General features: G+C 33.4%; 1 protein-coding gene across 4 annotated transcripts in view; it reads left to right on the top strand.

Annotated features, from left to right (window-relative positions):
• Window positions 1-13,288, top strand: part of TDRD7 (tudor domain containing 7) — a 102,445-nt gene that overhangs the window by 58,398 nt on the left and 30,759 nt on the right. For all 4 annotated transcript variants that reach the window (XM_051995719.1, XM_051995713.1, XM_051995728.1 and 1 more), the window contains 4 exons: window positions 416-1,004; window positions 2,465-2,651; window positions 11,116-11,227; window positions 12,083-12,285. In XM_051995719.1, the coding sequence (XP_051851679.1) occupies window positions 416-1,004; window positions 2,465-2,651; window positions 11,116-11,227; window positions 12,083-12,285 (1,091 nt within the window). The remainder of the gene's footprint in view (window positions 1-415; window positions 1,005-2,464; window positions 2,652-11,115; window positions 11,228-12,082; window positions 12,286-13,288) is intronic.

Below are 13,288 nucleotides of genomic sequence, written 5' to 3'. Positions count from 1 at the left end.
GAGCCTAGATTTGAAATCAGATCTTTCTATTTCCCAGAACAACACACTATCCACTGTGCAAAGCTCCATTTAAAGGTAAATCTGGTTTGATCATAGAATATATGAATTTAGTGTATAACAAGCCTGGAAAATGCATAATGAAACTAGAAAGATGGTAAGTTATGGTATCAAATGCAAGTCAAATGGGTATCTTGTCCTCTTGGATTTAGAAATATCTAAGTCTTTACAATAAATGATAATTCACAGGCCAGTCAGATGATAAAAGGGCCTATACAAGTCACTGAAACTGAGATGTGTAGCAACAAAGAATGATCGTGGATAATTGCATAAAATAAAAAGTGTAAATAAAATGAAATTTGGATTGTTAATAATTGAAAACAATGTTATTTGTTTTATTTTAATTTTTTAAAGGTAGAAAAACCTTACAGTGGTAGTCAACAGGATGTGCTTATTTATCCAGCTAAGAGAAGACCGCTTTTGAAAAGTGAAACAGACAGTGAAAAAACACCACAGTCTCAGCCACCAGCTCCAAAACAAGTATCTCTTTCAAAAGAATTCTCAGAAGTTGGGTCAGCTTCCATTAATGATGACTTTAAGAAGAAGGTTGCAGACCTGTTAATGAAATATTCAAGTGGTCTTTGGGCAAATGCACTCCCCAAAGCATTTGAGGATATGTACAAATTAAAATTTCCTGAGGATGCATTGAAAAATCTTGACTTGCTGTCAGATGTATGCACTGTAGACCACATTTCTGACAATCCTCAAAAGGCCATTCTTTATGCAAAATTACCAAAATGTACTGATGGGAATCTGACTAATGCAAAGCAAAAAATTAAGAATGATGATATCACATCCATGGTTGAACAAGAATATTTGCAGATAGAAGAAGAAAACCCTGACTTTTCCACAGAAGAAATAATTGTTCCTCCTTTAATCATCCCAACTGAGCCATCACCATCAGTTTTAGTAGTTGAATTGAGCAACACAAATGAAGTTGTTATCAGGCAAGTATTGCATTCTAATCCTTCAACTTTCTAATTATTTCTCTTGTGTAAATATTATAATTTATACCTAAAGCTTTTTAGCCAAGAGTACTTGGCTAGGGTGATATGCCAGCTTCCATGAATCAGCCTATGATACTAGTAAATCCCTAAACATCTTCATTTTTTCTGTACAGACTCAAGTAGTAGTGTGTGAGACCCTTCCCTTTAGGACTGGAAAGAGGAATAATCTTTCAGCAAGTGTCTGAAAATGGTGACTCCAAGTGGTTTGGTATGCAAATATCTTGAAGCATTAATGCTTGTCTTGCTCTATAAACATATCTTAGGGTAAATCACCTACTCAAGTCCATATCCCGGCTAAATGACAGAACCAGGACTAATATTCAATGTCCTTTCTAGTAGACAGTGCTATCTCTTTTCTCCATAGTCTTCATCTTCTAAATCATGTACTGGGTCTGTTTATTTCATGAGATAGCACATACTAACCTGGGACATGGTATAGAATTTTAATTCTTACTGCCTTTTCATTCTGGAAGGGGAGTGACAAAATCTACAAATGAAGAAGGAAGAAAATTCTACAAAAAAAGTAATAATATTCTACAAAGAGTTCTTCATCTTGAGAAGTCACTATTCCCTCCATAAATGTAAGATGTTGGTAGTGGCCGCAAGAAAGATGGTCCTTGGCAGAAAAATAAGGATGAATATTAGTGACAGAAATTGTGTAGCAGAGTAATTATAACCTTCCCACTATAATGGGGAAAATAGTGAGATTTAAGAGAAATCTGTCTAAATAGGCAGTGAAGAAACAGATATTGATATCAGGAATTTCAATTTGCAGAGATGAGAGTACAAATCACAATGGATTAGTAAGTAGGGGCTTAAAATGCTTTGTTTTCTACTGATAAAATTGAATTGCTTTTCAAAATGAACTTTCTTTTTATACCTTGTTTGTATGTGGTACTGAATTCCCCAGATTTTCATTGAGCTCCTGACTGCACATATGAACAATCACTTCCATCAACCTTAGTTCAAATATGATGTTTAATCAGAACACATTTTCTGACTTTTGTCATTTTTCTATATTATGAATTCTGAATCACTCAGTGAGCTTGATGAATTGGAAATACATTTTTGGGCTGCTTTAGGAGAAACTGAATGACCATTGGTGAGAGATATAGATGAGTTTAATAACTTGGGCTTCATAATTTTGGTGTAGACTAAGAACCAAATGTCTTATAGAGTCCCAACTCTTTAATATTTCTTTTTTGTTCTGTGTGATAGTTTGTGTTTTACTGGTGTTAAGAAATCCTTATTAAGACAGTTCCATCTATCCAGGTTTTTTGTTGTTGCTGCTGGAAAGAATGAAGTGAGGATCAACAAAGGCCCTTGAGAAAGTACTACAAAATTAACAGTTTACAAATATTGCCCTTTTAAAAATTCATTTGTTCCTTTTCCCTTTGCAGGTATGTTGGAAAAGACTATTCTGCTGCTCAAGAACTAATGGAAGATGAAATGAAAGAATATTATAGTAAGAATCCTAAAGTGACATCAGTACAATCTGTGTATGTTGGACAACTGGTTGCTGTAAATGCAGAGGAAGATGCTTGGCTGCGTGCACAGATAATTTCAGTAGAAGATAGCAGAATAAAGGCAAGTAATATTTTTACTTTTGATAATTCAGAGGATTTTTAATGCACATTTTGATGCAAATATTGATTCACTATCTTTTTAGTTATATGTAGTTTTTGGTATATTTTAAAAAGTATCCATGTTACTCTCATTATATCTGAATTCTTAAGATGTATCCTATAGTATCAGTTATAGAACTAAATCTGTGATTTAAATGGTTTAGGGAATTCCATTGAAAACTGTCTAATGTGCAGATCTCTATTCAGTTGTTTGAGGCACAGAAGAAATATGACCAAAGTTATATAGCCAGTATATTTCATAGAGAAGTTTTGAGCACAGATTTTCTGGGCTGGCTCTCTGTCTCCTATGCCTTGATAAGTTTCTTTGTATCTCCATTGTCAGTAAATTAGGAAGGGTTTCATGTCCTCACTTGCTATGATATTCTTGTAGGTAGACAAGGGATCTTCTTTTGCTTCCATCTTTGAGTACTCAAATTTTTCCAGTCCTTTAATTGAAAGAACTTCCAGCCTTATTCTGTCCTCTTACAGCTATCATTCATCAGATCTCTGCTTTGTATAGCAGTGGACCAGAATGGAATTCTTGATTACCTTTTAAGCATTGACTCTATTTGCTACCTTAAATCCTTATTTAAAAAGAGAGTCTGAACTTCTTTTTTCTTGCCTTTCTATCTTGGGTCCTCTTTTGTCATTAACTCTTGACTTCTTCTATTCCTTTTTGCTTTTTACCTAGGAAAAAATCATTGTTGGTCATCTTTTAAAAAGCAAAATCCAGAATTCTTTGCCATAAGGCCAGGATATTTTCCTGTTTTGATGTATGTGTCATTCAGAAGTCTCTGAGGTTTATAAAGTTTCCAGATACTCCAGCGATATTTCAGTTTGGCATTTCAAATATTATTTATTACTTCCTAACCTTTGTTCAGTCAAAACATTTGCATTAATTATTGATTTGCCACTGAAATTAGTTTAAATTTTCTTTACATAGTGTTTTTGGTCAATATAGTGACATCAATATTAGGAATTAAAGAATTCTTTAGTTCATATTCAATAGGCAGAGATGTTAAGCCTTAGAATGATATCTTCAGATATGTGTTATAGGAAAATTGATTTGACAAGAAAGTGAATATCAGATTGGAGGAGAATTGAGCAGAAATCTAGACCTAAGAGGCTATTGCACAGTCAAAATTAATAGAAAAGCAGGAAACTGGTGGAAAAAAATTTTACAGTAAATTTCTCTGATAAAGGTTTCGTTTCTGAACTGTATAGAGAACTGTGGCAATTTTTTTTTTTTTAATATGAGCAATTGGCAAATGGTCAAAGGATGAGAACAGGCCTTTTCAAGAAGAAATCAAAGCTATTGATAACTATGTAAAAAATACTGCAAATCACTAATAGAGACATTTAAATTTAACCAACTCAAAGGTACCACTTCTGTCATCTTGACTTAAGATGACAGAAAAGTTAAATGACAAATGCTGGAGATGATAAAGGAAAATAGGTACCCTAATATACTGTTGGTAAAGCTAGGAACAGATCCAAATGTTCTGGAGAACTATTTGGAACTATGCCTATTCTTTGATCCAAAATATCACTACTAGATTTATACCCCAAAGAGATCAAAAAAAAGGGAAAGAGATCTGTTTGCACAAAAATGTTTATAGCAGTTTATTTTGTGGTGTCAAAGAATTGGAAACTTAAGGGGATGCCCATCATTTAAGAGATGGCTGAACAAATGATGATACAGTTGTGATAGAATACTGTTGTGCCATAAGAATTGACAAGAGAATATTTCAGGGAAATCCGGGAACTGATGCAAAGTGAATTGTGTAATAAGACCATGAGAAAATAATATAGACAGTAATAGCAATGTTTAAAAAAAAAGTGAAAGACTTAGCTTCTCTGATCAATACAATGATCCACATTAATTCCAAGTATTTAGAAAAATGTTATTCATTTTCAGATAGAGAACTGATAAGCTCTGGGTATGTTTTTTCTTTTTATTTTTCTTATCTTCCCCCACACACTATGACTAATGTAGAAATATGTTTTGTATGCCTTCATATGTATAATGGATATCTTCTTTTTTAACTTTCTCAGTGGGTGAGGGAAGTTGTGAAAGAAGGGAGAGAACTTAGAATTGAAAATAAAATTTTGAGAGAAGAGGCTATCGCAGTTGTCCAGTTGGCAGATAATGGAAACATGAACTTAGGGTGGTCATGAACAATTGTAAGGATGTGATTGTGCATGTTGTGTTTCGGCAGTAAGCAAAAGACTGCTGATTGAGCCCTTGAACTAGGCTAATTTAGATTTGCAGCTTCTTAGGAATTCTGACCACAGCTTGACAACAGATGAAATCTTTCAAAATGGGGTAGTATTAGGAGTAGACTTCTTGGTCTCTTATTGCAAACTGTATTACTTTTGTTTTAAAATTAACCTTTGGAGAGGATAAAAGATTTTCAGCTTGGGACAGTTTCAGTGTCAGCAAATTCCAAGATTTTCTCATGGTTATCTTAGTTCCTTTTAAGTATTTATATGATCCTAACTCTGAGTCATTGATACTTGAACTCTTTCTTTCTGATTACTTAAAATATGTTTATTCTTTGTCCTGAGAGCTCTGAATTTTTGGCCAACAATCCTTGGTATTTTTAGTTTGGGATTACTTCCTGAAGATACCTGATAAGAGTGGTAGAATCTCTCTGTTTGCACTTTGAACCCTGATTCTGATAGATTTTGGTAGTTTTCATTTTGAGTTAATGAATTTCAGTGTCTGGGTTTATAATTTTTTAAATATAATTTTTAATACATTATATATATTATATATGTTATATAAATAAAAATTTAAAATTTTGTAATTTTTGAGGAGTCAGAATAGTTCATAAATTATTTGTACTTAACCTGTTTTCTAGGTCAGTTTTGTTTGATAAAATATACCTTATATTTTCTTCTTTTTCCTTCAGTCTTTTGATTTTTTTGTTCTGTTTTGTTCCTTTTCTAATTTTTAACAAATCTATTGCTTGACTAAGGTTTGCCATCTTCTTTTGAAAGATATTTATTCTTTTAGTAATTTCTTGGAAGGCTCTTAATTAACTTATCGTTTCGTTTTTTTTTCTCATTCCTCATTTCATTTCTTCTAGGTAATATTGTAGTTCTTGTGGCCAAGCCATTTTTCTCTGGGACTCAGCTTGAAGTAGTTGTGAGGTTACTCTATTTTTAGTGTACTTCTTGACTAATTCCTTTGTATATTTCTTTATATTATTCAATATATTTTTCTGTTTGTTCATCTTCATTTTCAGTTCTTGATTTGACATTTTGTACCAAGGCCAAACTCCATCCTGTCCCATAATATTAAATTGAAGTATTCAGCCCCTATTTGGCCTTGGACCTCAATCACCAGGTTTCATGCCACTGACTTTCACTTCCCCTGGTATATCTGTACTCAGAGTGGAATGGGTTTTAGGCCCTCTTCTATATTATCTGAGTTCAGAGTATCCTGACTTTTAGGGCCCTCTGGAGTATCCCAGTCAGTTTGATATGATAAGTACACATACTCAGACCACTCCCTGCCCTTTTTGTTTCCTGTCAGAGGGGTTAGAACTTCAGATTTCTAATCCTCTGAGGTTTCTCTATCCAAGTATCCTGGACTTCTGGCACTCTTCCCCTGTAGAGGGTTCAAGTATGTTCTGAATTTAATTAAGTCAGACTGCTATAGACTTCTGGCTCCCTTGGACTGTCTTGGTCAGAAGGCAGCTCCTCCTCACATTCATAGCCAGAGCTATCCTCTCTTATCAATTAAAAAAAAAAACATTCTCTACCACATAGACTATTAACATTATTTTTGTTTCTGATAACATTTCCTAAGTACAAAGAAAGTGGAATAGTAATGGACATAACATCAATATCATTTAAATTAGTTTTTAGTCCCAATTTTCTCCCCTTTTCCTTAGTGCTACTTTTTCACAACAGAGCTGAACTTAGAATCCAAATTCCCTGATTGCTTGGCCATTTTCTTTCTTATGAAGAGTGCTCATTTATTTTGGAAGGAGGGAAGAAGGAAGGAAGGATAGATAAGCACCTCCTGTGTGCAGGCCACCTTACTAAGTGTTTACTAAATGTTTAATTTAATTACTAAGTGTTTAGTAAATATTAACTCATTTTATTCTCAATTCTGGGAGGAGAGGAGCTAAAGCAGAGAGAGATTGTGACATATGATTTGTCCAGAGTCACAATATCAGGTATACAGGTCAGAAATAGGATCTAAACCAAAGAATTTCTGACTAAATCCAGCACTCTCTCCTGCATCATCTAGGCTATCAGGATAAATCTAGAAAACCACAGTTTGTTTTTCTAGATATGTTCTTTTATAGAGATTGGCTTTGTGTTTATTCAGTTCTTTCCAGAAGATCACTTAAACACTATATTGATAGCATATCTATTTTAAGTACTTAGATCTTAATTATCCATTTTATTAGAATGGAATGTTTGTTCAGGCAACTAAAAGCATCAAATGATTAATTCATCTGCTTCAGAATTAGCAAATAAAGAGGAATCCCTAAACCAAGTGCCCATCTAAGCTAGTGATGAAAAACATTCCTAAACTTTGATATACCAACATTCTGTCCTGGGTCCTCTTGTACTATCTATTTTGCTTGGTGATCTTATTAATTCCATCATGTTCAATTGTCATCTCTATGTAGATGCTTCTTATATCTATCTGCCATGGCTTCTAATCTTTACATGCCAATTCTTATTTAGATTTCTCAAACTTGATGTCCCATAAACATTTTAAACTCAACATGTCCAAAACTGAACTTCCTACTATCCCCCAAAAGCAGCCTCCCATTTTCCTTTCTAGGGTACCATCATCCTCCCAGCTCATCAGGTGTCGTACTTGATTCCTTACTCTCACCCCTATCCAGATAATTGCCTAATCCTGTTGAGTCTCCTTTTGCAACATCTCTCATATGCTCCCTTCTTTCCTCTGACCCTATCATCGTCCTGGCGTAGGCCCTCATCTCCTCAACACTAGGGTTGTTGCAATAGCCTGCTGATTGATCTGCTTGCCCCAACTGTCTCCACACACCTATATTTACTCCACTTATCTGTCAAAATGATCATTCTAAAATGCAGGTCTGACCATGTGTCAGCACACACCAATACACACACCCCTTTCTGTTGTCCTTTCCTGTCATCTCCATGATTAAATAAAATATTTTGTTGGGGCTTTTTAAATCCTCCTTAACCTGTTCCTTTCCTACTATCTTTCTAGTAGTCTTTTACCTTGCTATCTTCCAAATATTATTTAGTCCAGTGACACTAGCCCCCTTGATATCTTCACACAAATATACTCCATGTCCCAACTCTACATTAATCTCTTACGCTGAGAATTTTCTCCTTTCTGGTTTCTTTTGTTTTTCTCCAAGTCCCAGCTTAATTCCTGCTTACTGCAAGAAACCTTTTCTGTTTCTCCTTAGTGCTAGTACCTTTCCACTATTGACTGTTGACTGTCTCCAATTTTCCCTATATATATCTTGTAAATGAGTGTTTGTATGTTGTCTTCTCCATTAGAATGAGTTCTTTGTGAGCCAATACTGTTTTTTTGCCTTTTTTTTTTTTTTTTTTAAATATGCCTAATGCTTAGCCCCTTTCCTGGACTATAGTAGATGATTAATAAAGATTTATTTCCTTCCTTCCTTATATCAAGCCCCTAAAACTGTCGCTGTTCATCTTCTATCTACTGTCTAGTTCTTCCTACTGAAGTCAATCAGTATCAAGTCTCATCTCTTTTCCACTTGATAGTTCTTCATATACTTGTTGAGAGCCATTAAGTCTTATCTTCTCCCAGCTAAGCATACTTAGTTCCTTCACTTTATTCTTGTGTTATATGATTTCTAGTCCTATAATTGTACTCATCATTCTTTTCTGAAAACCAATTTGTCCTTTTCCTAAAATAGAGCACCCTGAATTGAAGAATGTGCCCCTCTTTAATCTGACCAGAATAGCGTAGCGTACAGTGGAATGTCCACTGCCCTTGAAAGTACTTAAGTATTCTACCTCTCTTAATGTAACTTAGGGGGTAGCATTTGGTTTTTTTGGCTTCTGTGTCACACTGCTTACTTATATGGATTTGACTATTCCCAGTTTTTTTTTTATTATTATTATTCTTTAGTCATACTTATCTTAGACTTTTTTCATTATCCAAATAAAGAACTTTATATTTGTCTCTGTTTTATTTCATCTTAATAGATTTGATTCATACTTTAATGTAGTAAGATCTTTTTGAATCTTGACTGTTAATCAATAAATCAGCTCTCCTTCCCAGCTTATTTTCTGCAATTTTGACAAACAGACCTTCCATAACTTCATCCAAGCCTTTGGTATACAGATCCTTCAGACATTTTACTATAGAGAGCACTATAATTTGACTTTGACCTAGTAATGACTACTTTTTGGGTCTGGTCATTCAATCAAGCCTAAAGGGTTAAATTATACTGTCATCCAACACACCTTTCTCCTCCTTTGCACCAACTATACCATGAGAGACTTTGTTGAATGTGTTGCTGAAATCCAATATGCTATTTCTAAATATTTGACTATTAAAACCATATAGTTACTGTATTTAAAGAGGAGATGACTTTTCCTTGAAATCATGCTGGTATTTAGCAGTCACTAGTTATTTCTTCTATCTTGAGCAATGGTCAGATTGTTCTGACCTTCTATACCTCCAATGTTCAAAGTCACCTAAAAACAAAAACAAAAATTTCGTGACCAAGCATTCAGCTTCAGTATTCTTGGCCCTATTCTTACTGAATTATGTCATTCTAATGCTTAATAAATGTTTGGTGAATTAAATTCTATCATCTGCCTTTCTTTCATCTTCTACGTGTGTTTAAATGGCTCTTCTTTTTACTTGGTTGGAATCATTTCTGCTTTTGTTCTCAGTTTCTTACTACTTAATCCTCTTGAATTTGACTTTAGCAGAAGAATGTTAGTGAATTCTATCAGTCCTTTCTCTGAATCCTTTTAAATCGTTTCCAAAATCTAGGATATACATAGCTGTGCTTGGCTTTTCCTTTCTTTTTATAATGAATTTAATCACTAGCTCCAAAGATTATCTTTTTCTTGATTTCTTTTTATTAACCTTTTCCTCCTGATCGATCAGAATCAGACCCAAATTCCAGTTTCCTTTTACCTTTTGTGAATGAAATTATCAAGATAAGTCACAATTTAAGAATTTTATTTACTTTTGGAAGAGAGTGGCATCCAGAAGGGGAATCCAAATTATTGAAGTTTCCCATCACTACTATATTGTACCTTCAGTTTAAGTTTGTGAACTATTTTTTCCAGACTTCTCATCTCATTCTTTTAATTAGATGGTCAATAATATATTCTTAAAGAGTATATTCTTATTTATCCAACCTATCAGATCTCAGTGATAGCTTACAAAGATGAATTTGCTTTCTTATGGTAAAGTTTCATTGTTCATCTTTATTATTGTTCATACTCTATGCATTTATATATAGATATCTGGGCCTAGAGTTTATTTCCAACTTGGTTTCTTGAAATTTTCTTCTGAGAATTACTTATTCTTTCTCCTACTATTTTAATTCCTTTTTTGTACCTGCTACTAAGTCTCTATGTATCAAATTTGACACTTCTCTAAATGTTTTTTTTCTTTTCAGTATGAAACTTTTTTAGTCATAGATGTGTTCCGTCACTGCCCAGAATTATATTATCCTTGTGTGATCAAATCAATGTGACAATTCCTAGAAAGGACAAGTTAAACAATCTTTTTTTGTGATTTCCCTTATCAAAACACCCCTCCCTGCTCATATATGTTTATGTATTTATGTATGTTATCATTTTCTATTAAAAAAAATAAGTTCGTTGAGGGCAGAAATGTATTTCTGTTTTTGTATCCTTGGTGCTTACCAAAGTGTCAAATATACAAAAAGTGCTTGAATGTAAATTGCTTTTACACTCAATAATTCATTTCTCTATACTTCTGTAGCTGCTTGACTCTTTGCCCTCTTTGGGAATAGAGTAATAATTACCTTAGAAGCAAAAGAAGATGTTAGGGATTGAAGATATCAGGAAATTAGAATTCAAAGAAAGAAGGCTGATGGTGGGGGAAGGGAAAGGGAATTACAGCATGAGGGGCATTGGAGTTGTCAAAATGGTCAGAGAATTATGTGATTTCCCATTCAGTGCATACTTATAAAATGTCATGTCATTATAAAATGTCAGGTTTATATATCATTCAGAAGGGGCATTAAAAGCCTAATAATCTCTCTCTCAAAGTAAAATTTCCCTAGAATATTCTAGTTCTAGTGACATGTGTTAATACTTAATTGAAGAATAAAAAATGTAATTTGGAAATAAGATGGAGCCTATAATGAAACTTACTATTTATGTTTTAAAGAATTATTTTTTTAAAATGTCTAAATATTCGGTTTCATTTTCTTCATTAGGTTTGCTATGTTGACTATGGTTTCAGTGAGATTATAGAAAAAACCAAAGTATACAAACTAAACTCAAGGTTTTGTTTGCTCTCCTTCCAAGCAGCAAAATGTAAATTAGCAGGTAAGCAAACTTTTGAAGGTAATAAAAATGCAGTGTGCTTAAAGGCACCATGGATAAAGCAATATTAGTGCATTTTTTTTTGTATACACACACACACACACATACACACACACACACACACACACAAACAAACAAACTCACTTAGTCCCAAAGTTATTGAAGAAGATTTAATCTAATTACAGAATGAAATAGATAGCAAAACTATAATAGTAGGGAACCTCAGTATGTCCCTTTCAGTCTTATATGTACCTAATTAAAAAAAAAAAAAACTAATGAAGGAGTCAAGGAACTGAATAATGATTACTGAAGGGGAACAGAAAAGAGTTTCCAAATTTCTTAGCTATGTATGGCACCCTTAAAAATACTAATCAAACGTACCATCTTTATTAAATTGAAAAATCTCTCAGCATCAAAAGCTCACATAATATTGAAAGGTGAGCATACCTCCAAGTGTGAAGAGAACATTCATTGTTTTGACAAATGAATTGGGAGTAAAGGATATTATTGGTGCAAAGGGCTAGAATTGGAGGGTGGGTGGAATATGAGCGGCGCCATTGATAGTTGTGATACATTCAACTTACTTGATTTAGATATGGTTATTTGTATTACATCTAATTAGGGAAAAATCGGTTTCTCTTGATAAGATGTCTCTTCTGATCACATTTTTTCCTCTGGGTAAACATTATCTAGAGTTTTTACACTGCAGCACATTTTTGTACTAACCTTTAATAAGGAATATAGGTAAAAACATATGATACAAATCCAATTAAAACTTAAGAAATTTTATACTAAAATATGTATACTCATTTTAAGCTGGTAAATACATACTGAAAATAGTATTCAATTGTTTTTCAGGGTTGGAAGTTTTTAATGATGATCCTAGTTTAGTGAAGGTGGTTGAATCTTTAGCCTGTGGGAAGATATTTGCTGTAGAAATCCTGGAAAAAGCTGAGATTCCTCTTGTGGTCCTGTATGATACATCTGGAGAGGATGATATCAATATCAATGCCACCTGTTTAAAAGCACTTTGTGACAAAACGCTGGAGGTGCACCTTCAGGTACTGTGATGATTGCCATTGGCTATATGAATTGTATATGAGAAAGCATCATCACATGAGAAAGTTAGGGTTACTTTAAGTAATAACCTGAATTGAATTGTTTTTTATCTTAATTGCAAAAAACCCATGAACACTATCTTCTTTTAGCGTTATCACTTAATTAGGAAAAAGGGGAATGTAATTTATCACTGTGATTAAAATTAAACTTTGAATTCAAAAGCTCTAAGGAAAATAACCTAAATTTAAGGGTTTTTTTTAAGTTTTTGAAAAATTGAATATACAAAAAGGTCAGAAAGGGTACTTGCCAATACAAAATTTCAAGTATAATCTGTTTTCACCATACATTCTACAACATTTGAGTTTTAATATATCAGTCTACCATGTAATCTGTAAAGAAGTGGAGATAGTATTTAAAATGCTAAATAAATTCTTAAGGTGAAAATTAGAAGAGCAGCTAGAACAGACCCTTTGTGTGTATATGTATATATAAAGCCTTACATCATTTATATATCTGTCTAAAGATATAGACATAAAAAATATATTCTGAAGTTGACACAATTGATTCTCAAGAAATCTGAAATAAGAGAAGATAAATAATGGACAAAAGCCACACAGAGATATTACCACCAAAAAAGAGACATCAGTAACTACTTAACCATATATTCCTACTTTCTCATTTCTGAAGTATGAGATTGGTTTCACATATAAGGTATTCTGTTTAGAAGGGAATCTGAAAAAGGTACAACTGTTTACAAACTACATCTTCAGAATCATATAATTGAAAGGTGCAATGAAGACACTGAGTTCCTATTGTATTTATTGTTCATCAACTATAAAAAAATGTATTTGACATCTATGGTATAATTGGTAGAGCACTGGACTGAGGCAGGAATTTCAGAGTTCAAATTCCCTCTCAAACACTTAGTAGCTTTCTGAACTCAGGGCAGGCCATTTAAGCCCAGCTTCATTGACCTCATCATGGAGACAGTAATAACCTTTCTTA

This window comes from Antechinus flavipes, chromosome 1 (genome assembly GCF_016432865.1).
Source record: "Antechinus flavipes isolate AdamAnt ecotype Samford, QLD, Australia chromosome 1, AdamAnt_v2, whole genome shotgun sequence".
NCBI classification, from domain to species: Eukaryota; Metazoa; Chordata; class Mammalia; order Dasyuromorphia; family Dasyuridae; genus Antechinus; species Antechinus flavipes.
Note: the sequence above shows the minus strand (reverse complement) of the source record. Positions and strands in the feature narration are given on the sequence as shown.